Source organism: Scyliorhinus canicula, chromosome 23 (genome assembly GCF_902713615.1).
Source record: "Scyliorhinus canicula chromosome 23, sScyCan1.1, whole genome shotgun sequence".
In the NCBI taxonomy this organism is placed as follows: Eukaryota; Metazoa; Chordata; class Chondrichthyes; order Carcharhiniformes; family Scyliorhinidae; genus Scyliorhinus; species Scyliorhinus canicula.
Genome location: NC_052168.1, coordinates 2,794,239 through 2,814,522, shown reverse-complemented (window position 1 = coordinate 2,814,522; position 20,284 = coordinate 2,794,239). Strand labels below are relative to the sequence as shown.

Below are 20,284 nucleotides of genomic sequence, written 5' to 3'. Positions count from 1 at the left end.
AGAGTGATGGGGGAGGGGCCATGGCCAGGGGGGGTGATGGGGGAGGGGCCATGGCCAGGGGGGGTGATGGGGGAGGGGCCCTGGCCAGGGGGGGTAATGGGGGAGGGGCCCTGGCCAGGGAGGGTGATGAGGGAGGGGCCTTGGCCAGGGTGGGGTAGTGGGGGAGGGGCCGTGGCCAGGGGGGTAATGGGGGAGGGGCCATGGCCAGGGGGGGTAATGGGGGAGGGGCCATGGCCAGGGGGTTACTGAAGTGATTTCCATTCAGCTCAAGGTAGCTGCCAATGGACAACTGAAGCCCCACCCCAGTCCTAGCTAGGGAATCTGATTGGCTACCTGCAGCGTGACAATGCCCACATACGCGCCGCTGATTGGGTGGCGCAGCTATCACTCACAGAGATGGTGCGGTTCTCCGATTCTATTGGCTCAAAGGGGACCCGCCCTACTCCCGATTCGCTATGTCAATTGATCAAACTGTCTGTCAATCTAAGCGGGCCGCTTAGCCATTGGCCGGGGAGGCTGCTGATCCAGCCGGTCTCTGGAGTATTATTGGGCAGATGGGCTGTCGCTTAAAGAGGAGGCCTGCCATTGGTCCGGACGGGCTGGGGGCGGGCCCGGGCCGGTGCCGCTCTGAGTGACAGTCAGGGCCGATCGAGCGGGAAGGCGGTGAGTGAGTAACGGCGGCGTCGAGGCCCGGGGCCTGGACCCGGGGGAGGGGATTCACACACCGGGGCGTCAGCCCCCGCTCCGTCCGGGGAATCCGGCACTCGGGGCCGGAGCCTCCCCGCGGCCTCGGTCTTTCCCGCTGCCCCTGCCCGCGGTCAGCGCCGGCCGGCCGGGGGTGCACGAAATCCAGGCCGCTGACTAACCCCCCCCCCCCCCCCCCGGGGCTGGTCCTCGGACCGCAAACCCCGGAGTCCGGGGCGGCGGGAGTTTTATTTAAAATTATTAAAGTCCGTTTAACCGTGACCGGCGGCGGTGCCCAGCCCCCCCCCCCCCCGGGGAATGATTCACCCCCACGGGGAGTCATTCGGCCCACCACCGCTGTGCTGGCCCCCTGGAAGGAGCTGTTTCTGCCATTGGCTCTGTGTGTGCGCGCCCCTCCTCAGGAAAGGCTGGATCTTAGTGGAGGGAGGGGGGGCTGGAGTGAGATTAGGGGGGCTGGAGTGAGATTAGGGGGGCTGGAGAGAGGAGGGGGAGGGGGGCTGGAGAGAGGGGGGCTGGAGAGAGGAGGGGGAGGGGGTTGGAGAGAGGAGGGGGAGGGGGGCTGGAGAGAGGAGGGGGAGGGGGGCTGGAGAGAGGAGGGGGAGGGGGGCTGGAGAGAGGAGGGGGAGGGGGGCTGGAGAGGGGAGGGGGAGGGGGGCTGGAGAGGGGAGGGGGAGGGGGGCGGGAGAGGGGAGGGGGAGGGGGGCTGGAGAGGGGAGGGGGAGGGGGGCTGGGGAGGGGGAGGGGGGCTGGAGAGAGGAGGGGGAGGGGGTTGGAGAGAGGAGGGGGAGGGGGGCTGGAGAGAGGAGGGGGAGGGGGGCTGGAGAGAGGAGGGGGAGGGGGGCTGGAGAGAGGAGGGGGAGGGGGGCTGGAGAGAGGAGGGGGAGGGGGGCTGGAGAGAGGAGGGGGAGGGGGGCTGGAGAGAGGAGGGGGAGGGGGGCTGGAGAGAGGAGGGGGAGGGGGGCTGGAGAGAGGAGGGGGAGGGGGGCTGGAGAGAGGAGGGGGAGGGGGGCTGGGGAGGGGGAGGGGGGCTGGAGAGGGGAGGGGGAGGGGGGCTGGAGAGGGGAGGGGGAGGGGGGCTGGAGAGGGGAGGGGGGCTGGAGAGGGGAGGGGGAGGGGGGCTGGAGAGGGGAGGGGGAGGGGGGCTGGAGAGGGGAGGGGGAGGGGGGCTGGAGAGGAGAGGGGAGGGGGAGGGGGGCTGGAGGGGAGGGGGAGGGGGGCTGGAGAGGAGAGGGGAGGGGGAGGGGGGCTGGAGAGGGGAGGGGGAGGGGGGCTGGAGAGGGGAGGGGGAGGGGGCTGGAGAGGGGAGGGGGAGGGGGGCTGGGGAGGGGGAGGGGGGCTGGAGAGAGGAGGGGGGAGGGGGGGGGGAGGGGGGCTGGAGGGGGGAGGGGGGCTGGAGGGGGGAGGGGGGCTGGAGGGGGAGGGGGAGGGGGGCTGGAGGGGGAGGGGAGCTGGAGAGAGGAGGGGGAGGGGGCTGGAGAGAGGAGGGGGAGGGGGGCTGGAGAGAGGAGGGGGAGGGGGGGCTGGAGAGAGGAGGGGGAGGGGGGCTGGAGGGGGGAGGGGGGCTGGAGAGAGGAGGGGGAGGGGGGCTGGAGAGAGGGAGGGGAGCTGGAGAGAGGAGGGGGAGGGGGGCTGGAGAGAGGGAGGGGAGCTGGAGAGAGGAGGGGGAGGGGGGCTGGAGAGAGGGAGGGGAGCTGGAGAGAGGAGGGGGAGGGGGGCTGGAGAGAGGAGGGGGAGGGGGGCTGGAGAGGAGGGGGAGGGGGGCTGGAGAGAGGAGGGGGAGGGGGGCTGGAGAGAGGGGGAGGGGGGCTGGAGAGAGGGAGGGGAGGGGGAGGGGGGCTGGAGAGAGGGGGAGGGGGGCTGGAGAGAGGGAGGGGAGGGGGAGGGGGAGGGGGAGGGGGGCTGGAGAGAGGGGGAGGGGGGCTGGAGAGAGGGAGGGGAGGGGGAGGGGGGCTGGAGTGAGATTGGGGGGAGGGGGGCTGGAGGGGGAGGGGGTTTGGAGAGGGGAGGGGGAGGGGGGCTGGAGCGAGGAGGGGGGCTGGAGAGAGGAGGGGAGGGGGGGCTGGAGTTAGATTAGGGGGGGGGCTGGAGTGTGATGGGGCGGGGAGGGGGGCTGGAGAGAGGGAGGGGAGGGGGGCTGGAGGGGTGAGGGGGGCTGGAGTGAGATTGGGGGGAGGGGGGCTGGAGTGGGGAGGGGGCTGGAGTGGGGAGGGGGTTTGGAGAGGGGAGGGGGTTTGGAGAGAGGAGGGGGAGGGGGGCTGGAGCGAGGAGGGGGGCTGGAGAGAGGAGGGGAGGGGGGGCTGGAGTTAGATTAGGGGGGGGGCTGGAGTGTGATGGGGCGGGGAGGGGGGCTGGAGTGTGATGGGGGCTGGAGAGAGGAGGGGAGGGGGGGCTGGAGAGAGGAGGGGAGGGGGGGGCTGGAGAGAGGAGGGGAGGGGGGGCTGGAGAGAGGAGGGGAGGGGGGGCTGGAGAGAGGAGGGGAGGGGGGGCTGGAGGGAGGAGGGGAGGGGGGGCTGGAGAGAGGAGGGGAGGGGGGGCTGGAGAGAGGAGGGGAGGGGGGGCTGGAGAGAGGAGGGGAGGGGGGGTTGGAGAGAGGAGGGGAGGGGGGGCTGGAGAGAGGAGGGGAGGGGGGGCTGGAGTTAGATTAGGGGGAGGGGGGCTGGAGTGTGATGGGGCTGGAGGGGGGGAGGGGGGCTGGAGAGAGGAGGGGGAGGGGGGCTGGAGCGAGGAGGATGGGGGGCTGGAGAGAGGAGGGGGGCTGGAGCGAGGAGGATGGGGGGCTGGAGTGAGGTGGGGGAGGGGGGCTGGAGGGGGAGGGGGGCTGGAGCGAGGAGGATGGGCTGGAGGGAGGGGGGCAGGAGGGAGGGGGGCTGGAGGAGAATTATTTTTCAGCCGGTGGTGAGTATCTTTTGAAGTGGAGTCTTTGAATATTTTTAAGGCTGGGCTGGATAGATTCTGGATTAATGAGGGGGTGACAGGTTATCCGGGGTTAGGCAGGAATGAGGGGTTGAGGTTACAATCTGATCAGCTGCAATCTTATTGAATGGCGGGGCTGACTCGAGTGGCCTGCTCCTAACTCGTGCCTGTGTTGGCTCATAGAAAGAACAATTTCTCCCCTTGTGCAGTCTCTCCCCCGCCACATCCGTGTCTATCCTGCTGCCCTCTGTCACATTAAGGTTCCTGGCACCAGCATCCTCACCAATGACATGGGCAGGTCATTGTGTCTGTGCTCAATCCTTGGAAAAGCCATCAAATCTGGGACACCCCCCCCCCCCCCCCCACCCCACCACACAGCGCCTGCATTCTTGATTTTTGACCCTTTACATTTTTATCCAGTTCATTTGTGAAAGTTGCCATCCTTTCAGGCAACACTTTCTGATTACGAGTGTAGATGTTTCCTCGCGTGGCCTCTGGTTCTTTCATCATTATTTATAATTTGTGTCCTTTAGTTACTGACCCTCTTGCCACTGTAAAGTTTGCTCTTCTCGATTCCTTATTTATTAAAAAGTTTATTTTGTAACCGGTAGGTTGCAGTAACCTGTGGGTCAACCTGGGCACGGGAAGGATTTTGCAGTGTCTGGAATGACACTGGCTAGAATTTCACAGAGCTGCTTTCTCAGTTTTCTTGTCTCTGTCATTCCCTCTCCTTCTCCAACCCCACAGAATGTTGTGTGCGTGTTTCTATTCTCAGTGTGCACCAGCAATGTTACCTCATTGAAGATGTTTCTTTTGCTCTTAACATTTTCCCTCTTTTCAGTTCTGGTGCTCCGGTTTCCCCACACAGTCCAAAGGTGTGCAGGTTAGGTGGATTGGTCACGCTAAATTGCCTCTTAGTGTCCAAAGGGGTCTCTGACTCAAAACTGGTCTGATAAATGCTGTCAGGCATGAGTTTTTTCGGCATCCTCTGTTCTTGATTCAGCTCCCAGCATTTGCAGTATATTATTATGTCAGAGGTGTTGGGCTTAAGGCTGCTTTACTGTACTGCTTCACTGGAGCTCATGGGTTCCCCTTGCAGGTGATGCTGCTGTAGTTGAGTTGCTGGATTGGCTGGAGCTGTATAATGTTCCATGCTCAGAGTCTCGGGCCAGTGGCGTTGGGACACTTGGTGAAAGCAGTTTAGCACAGGGAACACTGTGTATATTGTCTGTTATTGAAGCAGCCAACATCATGAACAATTCAAGAGCAGAATTGGGCCCAGCCAGTCTTTGCCATTCGATCATGGCTGATCTCATCCTGGCCTTAACTCCACCTGTTCTCCATAACCTTTCAACCCATTACCAATTAAAAATCTGTCTAATTCCTTAAATATACTCACTGTCCCTGCATCCACCGCACTCTGGGGTAGCAAATTCACGACCCTTTGGGAGAAGTAGTTCCTCATTTTTCATTGTCAATGTGGAAAAGAAAAATGCTCCCTTATTTGGTTGAAGCGTTTGGAAGGGATTTAGGGGATAAATTAATGATTGGAGTGCGAGATGTTGGAGTGCAACATTCGCGTACTATGGTGAGGTAAAACGCTTGTCCATTAGATGGTGCCGATTGAGTTTTGTGGATTTTGTATCATGGCTATGGCAACATTTATTGTCATTTAAGAACCAATTTTCATTCAAGCGTTTGTGGGTGTTATTGGTCAGGTTGACATTTATTGCCCATCCCTAATTACCCTTGAGAATATCGTGATGATCTGCTGCCTTGAGCACAACTGAGGGGCTTGCTTGGGTATTTCAGGGGGCAGTTGCTGTGGATCTGGAGTCACGTATAGGCCAGACTGGGTAAGAATGGCAGATTTCCCTCCCTGAAGGACAGTATTGATCCCAATGGGTTTTTACAACAACCCAAGAGTTACATGGTCACCATGAGTCTAGCTTTTTTTATTCCTGATTTTATTTAATTAGTTGAATTTAAATGTTTGAGCTGGTGTGATGGGTTTAGAAACATGGATCATTAATCCAAGCCTCTGATTACTAGTCCAGTAATATAACCACCGTACTAAATCTCCACGATAGCCTCAATCTATTGGCTGCTTGCTTTGGGCAGGATTTAATGTTTGAGGAAGTGTTCATGTTTCCCCGCTACAGATGGTGGGGGGGGGGAATTGCCAGTGAGGGAGGGGAGTTGTCCTTGCCAAATGCAATGGTGTGCCCTCCATCAGACATTGAACTCTTCGATGTGCAGTATGCAGAGAATCCTAGATGTTAGAGAACATTACAGCAAATGCGGTTTGGCTATTTGAACTGCACCTTTGTTGCTAATTCCTTCCCAGTTCACCAGAAGCTGTGATCTTTGCAAGGCCACTCTAGATGAGACTGATTGTCATTGGTCTGTTCAACGTCGGAAGCCATCACAATTGAACCACAGCACAATTTTGTCGATCCGTGATCAGTTCTCAGCAGAGTTTAGTGAGCATCGATAAATTTGTTGAAGCTTCTGATATTCTCTTTTGAGCCCAAGGGCATTGACACAAGCCAAATCCTTGGATCAGGACCCAAGATGACCTAGTCTGTAAGGTTCGGTTATATGCTGCTGTTGCTAATTTTTAAACTTATAAATATTTCATTCATGGGAAGCAGGTGTCGCTGGCTCGGACAACAGTTAATGCCCGTCCCTCATTGCCCTTGAGAAGGTGGTGGTGGGCATAGGGGATTATAATTTATATTTTTTGAACCCTGCAGCCTTTAAGTCACTTTCTGGTTTGTTTTAAGTTTAGTTCTTGTTCAATAAGTGTGCATGGATTTTGCAGCGATTTGAACCATGTTGCACTCACTCCAAGGCTTAAGCTGCCTACAGGGAAAACTTTTCAATTTTTTCCCCTCGTCTTAATTCCCTTTTGTGCTGGTGCTTGTTTACATGTGATGCTAGGGACTAATGCCTGCGAGCTTACTCACCCCTCCTCTGCAGCAGAATGGCAGCCTATTGTGCACATATGATTTTCAGAGGGAGCCCGGAGTTGGTGTAAACACTTGGTGCTGACTTACAGGGCGTGGATCGAAACGAGCATTGGTGGAAAAACTGACATTGGTGTTTTTTTAATTAGTTTTTAAAAAAACCCAGCTATGAATAGAATGCAAAATGAATCTCGCTTCTTGAAGATTGTTCCTCCTTGAGGAATGGAAGCTGGCAGTAAAACGCACCATATGGCGACCATCTTGGTGCAAAGATTCCATCTGTTGTCACTGAGATTTTACAGCTCGGTGAATCAGTCACAAACTGATGCTGTCTTAGCAAGGACGCACTTATGTTAAAACTACCGGATCGGGGTAGCCTCACTTTGAATCCAGTTACTGTTAAATTGCCAAAATCCCCATCAGAAGGCATTTTGTAAACGGTTTGTGAATTTTAGACCCCAGATCGACCACTGGATTTATTTTCGTTATCGATTTGCATCGAAACTTGCAGCTGGGAAGGCCTATTGTGCATATGGCTGGCCCTCTCTGATTGAGATATCCAACTCTGGCTCCTTCCCCATAGCCGTGCAAACATTTCCTTTTCCACTGGAGTGAGAGTCATGCCGTGCTCTGTATCTAACAATAACGTCCACTGCTGCTCCTGGTAAGGTAGATATTATTCCGGGATTATTGTACAGTAGTATTTTAGGTCAGTGCTATGTGTTACGGTAGTGTTGCTAATAAATGATTTAACAGTGAGGCTGTGGCATCTTTGCCCTTGGAGTGACAGGTCAGCTATGGATTTGTAAAGTTGCGACTGGTTTTCTGCTGGGGAGGGAGCTGAAACACAGTTTAAAGATTCTGCTGTAGGCGCACGAGAGAGGAATATGCATGATTCTAACTGCAAGAATGGTAGTTGAAATTTTAGTTTGAAGTTGCTGCAACGTGCTGTAGCTCAGAAGGTCAGAATGAGGACTGAAGGCAACCGTGGGTAGAATAAATTTGCCTAGCGCAGGCAAAACCGTGTCCTTCACATTATAAACTTTAATGCGTTCACCAAAAGGTAATTCGAGTGATCAATGTAACAACTCAAAATGTATTGTTTTTTATTTAATCATTTTTATTGATATTTTGAATATTACTAATTTCAGTAATTTATAATCTTTAATGTTTATTAGTGTCAGAAGTAGACTTACATTAACACTGCAATGGAGTTATTGTGAAAATCCCCTAGTCGCCACATTCCGGCGCCTGTTCGGGTACACCGAGGGAGAATTCAGAATGTCCAATTCACCCGTCACCATTTACCCCTCCAATTGAGAGGTGAATGGTGAAGAGCAGTTGAGTTGCTGATCAGGTTGTATGATCACAGGGTTATGTTTTGTCTCTTTAAAAAGCTACATCTGTTGTGCATGGCACCATGTAACATATGCTTCAGCTGTGAGTACTAAGCCCTATAATTTCTAGTACGTTCCCCACTTTTATTATTTTAAACTGAGAACCCCAGGTGAAGGCCCCAGGCCCATAGTGCAGGGCATGAGTGAGGCGAAACGAGAGTCACATCAATCAGCGAATTGGGTAATATTGAGGTTTTAAAATGCGTGGACATTTTGGAAGGAAGGAATGGCTGCCGATGGGGAAATGCACCATTCTATGGTCCTGGGATGGTCTCTGAGTCCGTATGAAGAGTCTTTATCAATACGGTGAGCATAAAGAGGGAGGACAAAAGGAGCATTGGGAAAGAGCGGAAGGTTTGTCGGAACAAGGAGCATTGATCAAACTTTTATTTTCTTATTCCAGGTTGTCGGTATGTGGCAATGGTGGAACTGTCGGCAGAGCAGTGTCTCCAAGTGAACACCACTAGGGCAACATGTAGATGAATTCAGGTTACACGGAGGAACAAATTCCTGAACGGAAGTTGGCCATGGTGTTAATACTTGGCTGTTGAAAGGCACCTGCGGGGCCGTGGGTGGTGAGGGGGAAAGAAAGGAAGAAGAAAGCTTAAAGCAGTCACCATGACGTCCTCGTCTCTTCGGAGGCAGATGAAAAACATTGTGAACAATTATTCAGAGGCCGAGATAAAAGTCCGAGAGGCCACATCAAACGACCCGTGGGGTCCCTCCAGTTCGCTGATGGCTGAAATCTCCGACCTGACGTACAATGTGGTGGCTTTCTCTGAGATCATGAGCATGATTTGGAAACGCCTCAATGACCATGGGAAGAACTGGCGTCATGTCTACAAGGCTCTGATGCTGATGGACTACTTGATCAAAACGGGCTCTGAGCGTGTGGCACAGCAGTGCAAGGAAAATGTCTTTGCCATTCAGACGCTGAAGGACTTTCAGTATATTGATCGGGATGGGAGGGATCAAGGTACTAGCTCCTATTTCTAATATTTTTTCTTCAGACTTGAAATACAATGCGTTGGGGTGGGAAGTGCAGAGCAGAGGAAAGGTTGATTTGTCTAGCTCAGGGTCTGTTGACTTCTATTGCAAAGTGCATGGCCAGATAAGAAAGTTGTGACAACATCCACAGCACGCTCTGTGAGGACAACCAGATTCAAGGAGACCGCAGTTGCTGGCAGCATATTTAACCTCTGTGAGTTGACAGTATCACACTTTGGTGCAATTCTCAGATGAAGATCCAAATATGAGGGCTTCTTCCCAGCCGTAACAATTCCTGCCCTATAGGTTTTAATATAAATTTATTGCAATTCAGAAACATTCCAATCTGAATGTGTTTGCTCCACTGAGAATTCCTTTCCAGGTCTCTTTTTTAAAAAAAAAAACCTAAGGTGCATGACCTTTTTAAATAACATGGGCGCTGTCAAACATTTAGTGGCTTGAGCGAGACCTGGGAAATCTCACCCTAACTGTGGCTGGGAGGTGTCAGTGGTGGGGGTCAGTGACCATAGCTGTGTGTGGGGTTGTGGTAGTTTGTGGGACTTGCCAGGATGTAAAAGTGGAAACATAACACAGTTTCTTGGGTGGGAGCAGGAAAAGGAGTTTCAGTTGACATAAATGTTTTGGAATCACTCGCGATTGAACATGGGAATTGTGAAATAAAAAGATCACTGTTGCTCTCATTCACCGCCTACCTCCCTGTCGTGACATGATACAAGGATAATGGAGTTACTGATTAATCCCAGTGATCAATCTCTTTTAATTTCAAGAACCCAATTTGTTTCCAATTAGGGGGCAATTTAGCGTGGCCAATCCACCTACCCTGCAGATTTTTGGGTTGTGCGGGTGAGACCCACACAGACACGGGGAGAATGTGCAAACTCCACATGGACAGTGACCCAGAGCTGGGACTGAACCCGGGCCGTCAGCGCTGTGAGGCAGCAGTGCTAACCATTATGCCACCGTGCTGCCCTCGATGATCAATCTCTACCCATGAGTCTACGAGACTCCCACATGAGGTCAGACGAGACTCGGGCGCCCCCCGTGGTGGAGAATTTCCATTGGTCCAAACTCCTCATTGCTCCCAAGCTCCATTCTCCATGTTATGTCCCCAATTCCACGCATACTGTGTCCCCCAAGGTGTTCTTTTCTGAAAGAAGTTTGTCTGACTTGCTCATGAACTGCTTCCACCCTCACCGTGGGTGTTTTCCTTCACGCATGGGATGTGCCAGCCTCATCTTTAGCTCCAGAGGGTCAAAACCTGCTGACCCCCATTGGTCCTTGCTCCCATTTAACAGTTTCACTTCCTATTAATTGTCACTGAGTAATGTTCGGAGTGACTCTCCAACTGTTCCCCTTTCAAGGCTATTTCTAGTGCCCTGCACACTCTGACAGCTGAATGCTGTGTGTAACAGTGGATAGTACCTTGAGCTTGCTGGGCTATTGGGAGAGCTTATTGCACTTGGTTCTCATTTCTCCCATGCTTTTATGTAGAGATGCAGCATCGGGGTACCTGTGGATGATATTTTTTGACATGCCTCCAGTCTGAATGGTGTATGTCACAAGCTTGAGAGCGCATTGAGTGTGTAATGAACATGCCCCATGTGTCACTTCCCCCACTGCAGCAACCATCCTGTGACATTTAGTTAGTATCACAGTAGAGGTTCTGTGTTTTATTTTGGGGGGGGGGGGAGGGAAGGAAGATAAAGGGCAATGAATCAGCAACAGCAACGCTCCGTTTAGAATTGGAAACGGTCCCCAGGCACTTCTTAGAAGAGCAGAATCAAGCAAAAAACACGGAGTCAAAGAAGACGTGTTAATTTAAAGGCTTGATTAAAGAGGTAGAGTTAGGAGCAGCTTAAATTCGGAACAAGGGGGAGAATTATAGAGATGCAATCTCAGAGCTTGCAACTTGGGATGGCTGACACCATGACCACCAGTGATGGGGTGAAGTTGTGGATCCGAAAGATTAGGAATGCTCCTTGAAGACTGTCCTGAGGATTTTCAGGTGGTGGGTGAAAATTGTAAGTTTGTACCACCATCCTGAATTGTCCTTTATAATCAGTTTTATACAGTGACAGCTTATTCAGTTAATTAACATGAAAAGCTTCACTGATCATAATGTAGTAGATTTCAGACACTGTGCAGTGGAGGCTTTGCAATCCATTCGCAATCATTGGTTATGGAGCTGAGCTAACCATGTTTTCTTTGATATAAATTTAGAGTACCCAATTATTTTTTAAAAATAAGGAACAATTTAGCGTGGCCAATCCACCTAACCTGCACATCTTTGGGTTGTGGGGGTGAGACCCAGGCAGACACAGGGAGAATGTGCAAACTCCACACGGGCAGTGACCCAGGGCCGGGATCGAACCCAGGTCCTCAGCGCCGTGAGGTATCAGTGCTAACCACTGCGTCACCGTGCCGCCCCCTAACAAGTTGCTACATCTTCACTGCTCCCTCAGAATGCATTTGTATATTGGATGTCTCTCACCATCTTGTCCCACAGTTGGTTGAATTTGAAGTTTTTATTTGTTATTTTTACCTTTGCATTTGTCTGTCGACTTGCAGGGACCAGAATTCAGACTGTCTAGGCTAGCGCCTAAACGAGCTTGTCTTTGTTTTTTTGTTAACTTTCTCCCTCCTGTCATCCGCTGACGTCCAACTTGGATTATGCTGTTACAACTTTGACCCGTTCTCATCCAGGCAGTTTGTGTCTCCTGATAGCAATGGGGTAATGGCTGCAGTCGGCTTTGTTGTGCATGATCTGGCTTTAACTCAAGTTCATGGACATGCCTTCCAGCATGGTTCACTGAGTAACAATAAGAAATGGGATCCTCAATGTCTTTGTCCCTGTAATGCTCCCCAACCCCCCCAAACCCACACACACACATTATAATTTAACTCCCCCACCTGGTTTGAGATGAGTGAACTTGGTGCAGGTCCAGATGGATGCTGGGACTTCCCAATCAGACTGGCTCCATGTTATGTCAGTGACTGTACCCCTTTCCAGTTTATTCCAAACTGAATTGTAGAGATGGCACCTTCATGGGTTGAATTGGATTTCTTCTATTTCTGGCGTCAGGAGCACCCTGTATAGATACATCCCATAATATCAGAACAAAAAAAAAATCAAAGCCTGTCTCTCTAACCTAGCATCTAACTACATCGTAAACTCGTCCAATATCCAAAAATGTGCAGGGTAGGTGGATTGGCCATGCTAAATTGCTCCTTAGTGTCCAACAGTTAGGTGGGGTTGCAGAGATTAGGGCAGGGGGTTGGACCCAAGTGGGGTGCTCTTTCGGAGGGCCGGTGCAGACACGATGGGCTGAATGGGCTCCTTCTGAACCGAAGGGATTCTATGACTCTTTGATTTCAAATGTGAACCCCATCCTTTAAATCTCCTCAGCATGAAGGTGAGTGACCAGTGATGCTGCTTTTGGCCTGATCTTCCATATCGTGGGATCTTTTAAATCCACCCAATCAGGGAGACGGGACTTGGAGTTTAATGATTGATCCAAAGGGAAGCTCTTCTGACATTGCAAAATGTTTGGCCTAGATTCTTGACAGCAGTGAGGTGAGGGTTGAATGTGTAACCTTTTCATTTGGAGGTAAGCGTGCCCGGCTGACACTAATGTGGTGAGGCTTGGAACTAGGTTCCCCATTTAAATGCTTTGGTCTATATGTGTTTCCTGTACTCTGTCCCAGCTATCAGAGAGCTTTTTTATACCCGTCTTTTATAATCTGTCTTTAAACAAATGCCTGAAGCCTTATGAATTGCAGGAAGTACTGGTTATGCTCAGTCTTGTTGATGGGATGGTGTTTATTTGTTGTGGGATGCCGGTTCCTTTCTTTAAGCTGCATTGCTGTGAAGTGTAGTCATAACCATTGTAATCCATTCCCTCCAAATCAGGTATTAATGTGCGGGAGAAATCAAAGCAGCTCATTGCGTTACTGAAGGATGACGAGAGGCTTCGGGTCGAGCGCAGTCACGCGCTGAAGACAAAAGAGCGAATGTCAAGTGTGACGACCGCGGTGGGCAGCAATAACCAGATCATGTTCGGGCGCGGCTCCAGCCACCCAAACTTGTCCACGAGCCAGTCAGATGAGTGTGGCAAAGTGGGCGGATCGCCTGCTTCTTACCATGGCTGTAAGTGTTCATTTTGCACAATGTGTGTGTGTGACATCAAGCCTGGTTTCATATACTAGAGCTTATTTCCATCTTGCACTGTGTTGCCCAGTAGCAGCTTCTAACTAGCCCTGGGTGTGGCTATAGCGACAATCTTTTGGCCACATGCAACTCTCTCAGTGTAGGTAAATAATCTTCGCCCGTGTATATTTACTCAATAAACCTGTTCCGTCATTCAGTAACCAAGCAAGTCGAGCACTCCGAACCATCAAAACAAATTGACTATTTTACCAACAAAACACAAAAAGGTTACGTTTCACATGAATGTGTGTGCAATTGAGAGTATTGATCTATTGGCCACAGACTGGTTAGCAACCAGGGTTAAAAAGGTTCATGGCATAGGGACAGGTTGCATAAACTTGGTTTGTATTTCCTAAGTGTGGAGTGATTGTCGGATGATCAAAGTAAAGTGTTTCAGGCTATTGCTCAGAAAATTGCAATTGTGTATTATCCACTTCTGACAGCAGCCTGGGACTTTAGGTGGGAAGCTTCAGTGATATCTTGGAGAGTGTGACTTCAACGCGGATGGAGAGACTGGACTGGACTTTCCTCACAATGTTACATCTGTCTGTTGCACGTTTCTCTGTGTCTGCAGCAACTTCACCGAAGATCTCCTCCGAACTGGAGCAGACGCGGCCTCAGACAAGTGGGGAAGAGGAGCTGCAGCTGCAGTTAGCACTGGCCATGAGTCGGGAAGAGGCTGAACAGGTACCCGGGGCTGGGAAAACAAACACTGGGGGATCCGGGGGGCAGCTGTGTTTCACATTCTGCTCCCAATTCAACGATATTGCAATGAGGTAACAAATAAACTAATGGGTGGGGAACTAAAGTTGATTTTTGTCAAGGGAGTATAGGGGGGGAGAGCTTCCTTGAACATAAATTAGCTTTTGCTCATAATGAAAATGAAAATCGTTTATTGTCACAAGTAGGCTTCAAATGAAGTTACTGTGAAAAGCCCCTAGTCGCCACATTCCGGCGCCTGTTCGGGGAGGCTGGTACGGGAATTGAACCGTGCTGCTGGCCTGCCTTGGTCTGCTTTCAAAGCCAGCGATTTAGCCCTGTGCTAAACCAGCCCCATGCTGCTGATTCAATTATTCCGTCTATACTGAGCTATGTCAGCATAATTGGATGTTCAATAATCTAAATTTGGGGACATAAATAGCAAAAGTGGAAATATGGGAAGACAGTTGTGTGGCGATATTGTCACTGGACTAGTAATCTGGAGGCCCAGAGTAATGCTCTGGAGATACTGGTTCATAGCCCACAACGGCACCTGGTGGAATATTCTGGATTATAAGGCTGGAATAATGCCCTGGTAGAAGTTCCTTTTCTAGTCAACTCCTATTCCCCACTCCCACCGTACGAGAAAAGTTTTTCAGAAACTCCAAATACATCATGTCCACCAGCATCTGAAGGGTTAATGTTTTGGGTAAAACCCTTCAATGTTTATCTGTTGGTGGCAGTACGGTGGCATGGTGGTTGGCATGGGTGCTTCGCAGCTCCGGGGTCCCGGGTTCGATTCCCGGCTGGGTCACTCCCCGTGTGTGCGTGGGTTTCCTCCGGGTGCTCCGGTTTCCTCCCACGGTCCAAAGGATGTGCGGGTTGGGTGGATTGGCCATGCTAAATTGCCCGTAGTGTCCTAAAAAAAAAGTAAGGTTAAGGGGGGGGGGTGGTTATAAAAAAAAAAAATGTTTATCTGTTGGATGCTGACTGACCAGCCGTTTGATTGTAGTCTCCCTTCTGTTTCGGTTGTCCTCACCACTGCTGTGTCGATATCTCCACACGAGACGGAAATTTGAAGTTTAACCTTCGTTTACATTGAGCTGTTTTGTTACAGTCCCAAGTGTCGATCACAGTGAATGAGTATCTGTTTTGCTGTCACGTCTGCACTTTCAATTAGAATGGGAGTTGGGTTCATTTTAATGACGTGAAGTTGTGGTGGGTGGGGGGGGGGGGGGGTGGGGGGTGGGGGGGGGGGGGGGGGGGGTGGGGGGGGGGGGTCTGAATGGAAGAATCTGGTTAACCTGCGAGGCCTGATGTTAATTTCCAGTACGTGCACGTTACCCACCCTTGCTGATTTGCTGGGATCATAGGGATCCAATCGAGGGGCACTGCAGTGCAGGTTTGTTGTGATACAAAATGTTTAGTGACATTCTTGGTGTTTTTCCTCCTTGCCCATATAGATTTTCAAAAGTGCCACAACAGCTGGCAGCCAGCCAAGGAACACAGTGATGACCCTGAGTGCACAGGTAGGACTGTTTGGTACTGATGATTAACAAGAACAGACTCAATAGCTGATGGCGAGTAGCCATGAATGGGAGGGTGAGCCACATTGCGTCTGGGTTTCCTGGGACATGAATCACAAAATGTCAGTATGCAGGTACAGCAAGTGATTAGGAAGGCAAATGGAATGTTACTATTTATTTCCAGGGGAATAGAATATAAAAGTTGCAAAGTTTTACTGCAGCCGGTCAGGGCTTTGGCGAGGTCACATCTAGACACTGTACAGTTGTGGCCTCCTTTATTTGAAAAAAATATATAGTTGCATTAGAATCAGGAAGGTTCATATAACTCATTCCTTGGGTGAAGGGTTTATCTTATGAAGAAAGTTTGAACAAGTTTAGATTTATTGTCACTGTACCGAGGTTCAGAAATGTATTGTTCTGTGCACAGTCCAGGCAGATCGTTCCATACATGAAAAACATAAATACACTGTGTAAATACATAGACACAGGCATCGGATGAAGCATACGGAGTGTAGTGCCACTCAGTAGAGAAGATGTGTGAAGAGATCAGTTCAGTCCATAAGAGGGTCATTCAGGAGTCTGGTAACAGCGGGGAAGAAGCTATTTTTGAATATGTTGGTGTGTGTTCTCAGACTTTTGTATCTTCTGCCCGATGGAACAGATTGGAAGAGAGAACAACCCGGGTGGGAGGGGTCTTTGATTATGCTGCCCACTTTCCCCAGGCAGCGGGAGGTGTAGACAAGAGTCAATGAATGGGAGGCGGGTTTGTGTGATGGACTGGGCTGTGTTCATGACTCTGTTGTTTCTTATGGTCTTGGGCTGAGCAGTTGCCTTACGAGGCTGTGATGTAGCCAGATAGGATGCTTTCTGTGATGCACCTGTAAAAGTTGGTAAGAGTCAATGTGGATATGCTGAATTTCCTTAGCTTCCTGAGGAAGTATAGGCATTGTCGTACTTTCTTGGTGGTCGTGTCGACGTGGGTGGACCAGGACAGATTGTTGGTGATGTGCACACCTAGGAATTTAAAGCTGTCAACCATCTCCACCTCAGTCCCATTGATGCAGACAGGTCCGTGTACAACATTTCGCTTCCTGAAGTCAATGTCCAGGTCTTTAGTTTTGCTGACATTGAGGGAGAGATTGTTGCCGTTACACCTCCACTAAGTTCTCTCTAATCTCCCTCCTATATCCTGACTCATCGTTCTTCGAGATCCGACCCACTACGGTTGTGTCATCAGCAAACCTGTAGATGGAGCCGAACTTTACCATAAAGCTGTGTGTGTATAGGGAGTATAGCAGGGGGCTAAGTATATATAAACAGGAATCTAAGCCTAGTGTTGAGCCTATACCCGTTAGAGTTTCTAAGAATGTGAGGTGATCTTATTGAAACATATAAGATTCTGAGGAAACTTTAGGTGGACACTGAGAGAATGTTTTCTCTTATGGGGGAGACTAGATCTAGGGGACATAATTTAAAATATTTAGGAGTCTCCCATTTAAGACTAAGATGAGAATATTTTTCTGAGGGTGGTTAGTATGTAGAGTTCTCTTCCCCAGGGCACATTGGCGGCTGGGTCACTGAATTTATTCCAGGCTAAATTAGATAGATTCTTGATAGACAGGCGAGGTGAGGATTGTTTTTGGGGTGGTGGAGAGGTCAGACAGGAAAATGGAGCAGAGACCACCACCATTTCAGCCATGATCTTATCGAGTGGCAGAGCAGACTCGAGGGGCCACATGGTCGATACCTGCTAGGTCCTATGGCCCCGTGATATGGAAACCGGGCACAATGTAAAATCCCAAATGTGTATCCATCTGCTATTTATGTACAGGCATCACACTTGCCCCCGAGGCAGACTTATCTTGAATTATTTTTTTAAAAATGCTTCTGCGTTGCACCAGAAGACTGAACAGCCTAGTCTAATATGTGGGTTTCCTGCATCAAGTAGCCATTAACCACAGTTTGCAGTCACTTGAGTTTAGTTCTAATTGTTACGGCAAGATCAGCTTAAGCATGGCTGCACCTCGGGAAGAGAATAATGCATTGATATAAAAAATGGGCGTTATTGTGATCACCTGTATGTTGTTGCTTTGTTTATTGAGGATTTATTCTGTGATGCAAAGGTAATCTCCCACCCCTGTTGCATATTCTTCTTCATTAAGAATGAGGCATGCGTTTGCTGCGTGGAATTTACAGGCTGTGTTCAGCACAAGACAAATTACTTCATTAAACTTTTCATGTGGTCTCAACTTTCATTCTGTGATTGATTTTTACTGCTCCAAGTTGAGAACTGATGCTGGGAAGTGGTGCAATTTTCTCCTCAGTGGTCCGTATTGGCAGGACGTACTCGCCACTTGGGTTCACGGCAAAGCTCTCGTTGGGCTCACCAACTTGCCGTGGCCTCGACCTCAGAAGCAGCCCTTCCTGCAACGGCGAGAGATCCTCCTTTTGCAGCAGCCGTCCCGTGGTCTCTTACTAACTTTCAAAACAACTTTTATCCCGTTAAGCTTTCAAGAACTGAATCAATGCTCGTTTTGCTTTGAATGCTTAAGAGTCAGCAAACTGAGATCCCAGGTTGGAAGGGTACAATCTTCATGAATTTGCACAACGGGGTTTGCTTACACTTAAACTGAAACAGATATCTTGGAATACAAAATGTGTCCCTTTTTCTGTTTTACTCCCACCACCAACCCCAGCAGCTAACCTTACCTGCAATGACCATGATTTAAATTGAGCAGTTAAACACCACAATGTCATCCTTGAGAAAACATGTTGGGAAGATGTCGTCTTCTCAATTTCTTGATGTCTCTGTAGTTTGAGCTTTATCCCAATGTGTGTGTGTCCAGGCCTTTTCGTAAGCAGAAACTCTTTTTACGAAACAATATCTGTCCTCGTGCAACATCCAACCCTGCAGTGAGCTGTTAACCAGAGAGTACATATGGACGGCATGGTGGTGCCGTTGTTTGCACTGCTGCATCATGTTCGATCCCGGCCCCAGGTCACTCCCTGTGTGGAGTTTGCACATTCTCCCCGTGTCTGCGTGGGTCTCACCCCAACAACTCAAAAAAAAATGTGCAGGGTAGGTGGATTGGCCACGCTAAAATTGCCTCTTAATTGGGAAAAAAAATATTTAGGTACTTTAAATTTATTTTAAAAAACTTGAGAGTACATAAAATCTTCAACACTACCTCCCTCCAGAGGTGGAAAGTAATCTGACAGACAAATGCAACGGGCTAAATTTGAAAGGCCAGATTTATGTATCGATAAAATGTTCTGCAGAAACAAAGAAACAGCAATATAGTGGCCCACTTCAACAAGCCAAAAAAGCATCTTCGATCCCTTGAGGCCTTTTCTGAGTAAATCTCTTGGGACTGACATGGCTTCATCCTGAGAGTTTGTGACCACAGTTTCTTGTCGTCATGTATCAGTGATTTGAAAGTATGTGATTTGAAAAAGGAACTATGAGGGTCAGTGGGTTCAATGTTGTCTTTTTTTCTCAGAAGTCCTGGGAAGATTGGGGAAGTCTTGGTGAGTTGCTGTAGTTGCTTTTTGGATGGTGCACGTTGCTGTCACAGTATACTGGTGATGGGGAGAATCGACTTTGAGGAGCCTAATGATTTGTTTTTAACACGTGGAGCCAACTGAAACATATGGTTCCGCCTGTACACCTACAAATCCGGTATATCAACGTGTGACTTTTGAGAAATGAATCGATGGATAAGCAATGCATGAATGAAATTACACCCATTGCTTCCATCACCTTCCTCATAATTGTTTCTCTTGTTCCTGATCTCTGCCTTAATAGTTAAAGGGGCATTCTGGCAGCCTTTGTTAATCTGTATTCCGCGGCGTGTTCTGCACAGGCTGTTTGTTCAGATGGTTTGTGCTGCACGTGAGTCTCCTCCCGTTTTGTTTCCCTCTGCCTTGTGGCCAAGCCATTTGAGTTGAGATTTGGGCTTCGGTTACGTGTGTAGGTTGGAGAAGGTAAGGCTGTTCAGAGGAGATTTGGTAGAGCTGCTCCAAGATCACAAGGAGTCTGGACAGAGTAGATCGATAAACTGTTCCTATTGGTGGAAGGATTTATAACTGGAGGAAACTGACTTAAGGTGATTAGCAAAAGAAGTAACTTTTTTATACATAGTTAGTGGTTAAGATCTGGAATGCACTGCCTGAGAGGGTAGTGGAGGAAGATTTGATCATGGGTGTGGCAAAGGAGCGAGACTGTTCTGTAACCATGAGATTTTATTGTCCTTTGTCATATACAGGGGCTGAATTAGCACAGTGGGCTAAATGGCTGGCTTGTAATGCAGAACAATGCCAGCAGGGCGGGTTCAATTCCCATACTGGCCTCCCTGAGCAGGTGCCGGAATATGGTGACTAGGGGCTTTTCACAGTAACTTCATTGAAGCCTACTCGTGATAATTTATTATTATTCATCGCAGAAAGAGTGGAATGAAATGTCTGGATGTTCATGCTGTCAGCTGGGGGAACAGATCAGAGCTGTGCTGGATTCTGATTCTTCCCAGCTGGAAGTTGGAGGCAGCTCCAGTTGACTGAAGGTCATCTCCCAAGAGTTTGAATGTCATTGATCTCCCTGACATGCCTTCCAATCCATCCTGGATCATTTGTGAAGGCTTTTGTCACTCGAGGGTTGCATGAGAGCTGTGGTGAGGCATGTGGGACTAGCACAGACAATTCAGTCTTCCCAGGAGGCTTGAGGTACAGACAGGTGAGGGTTAAGGCTGTACGGGAAGAATGAGCAAGAAGGAATTCTCCTAAACACCTTGTTTATCAGCCAGGATGTGGCTAGTTAGTCTGACTTACCAGCTGCCTGATTAAACCTCCCTGACGAGCAGCTGA

At 50.0% G+C, this 20,284-nt stretch overlaps 1 protein-coding gene across 4 annotated transcripts in view; it reads left to right on the top strand.

Annotated features, from left to right (window-relative positions):
* The first annotated feature begins 549 nt into the window (after nt 1-549).
* Nucleotides 550-20,284, top strand: part of LOC119956410 (epsin-2-like) — a 40,688-nt gene continuing 20,953 nt past the window's right edge. For 2 of the 4 annotated variants that reach the window (XM_038783606.1, XM_038783602.1), the window contains exons 1-5: nt 550-663; nt 8,388-8,960; nt 12,903-13,139; nt 13,774-13,886; nt 15,362-15,427. In XM_038783606.1, coding sequence (XP_038639534.1) covers nt 8,603-8,960; nt 12,903-13,139; nt 13,774-13,886; nt 15,362-15,427 — 774 coding nt within the window. In that variant the 5' untranslated portion in view covers nt 550-663; nt 8,388-8,602. Of the gene's footprint in view, nt 664-6,773; nt 7,252-7,898; nt 8,291-8,387; nt 8,961-12,902; nt 13,140-13,773; nt 13,887-15,361; nt 15,428-20,284 lie in introns of those variants that run through there. The other 2 variants (XM_038783603.1, XM_038783605.1) reach the window with 2 other exon arrangements.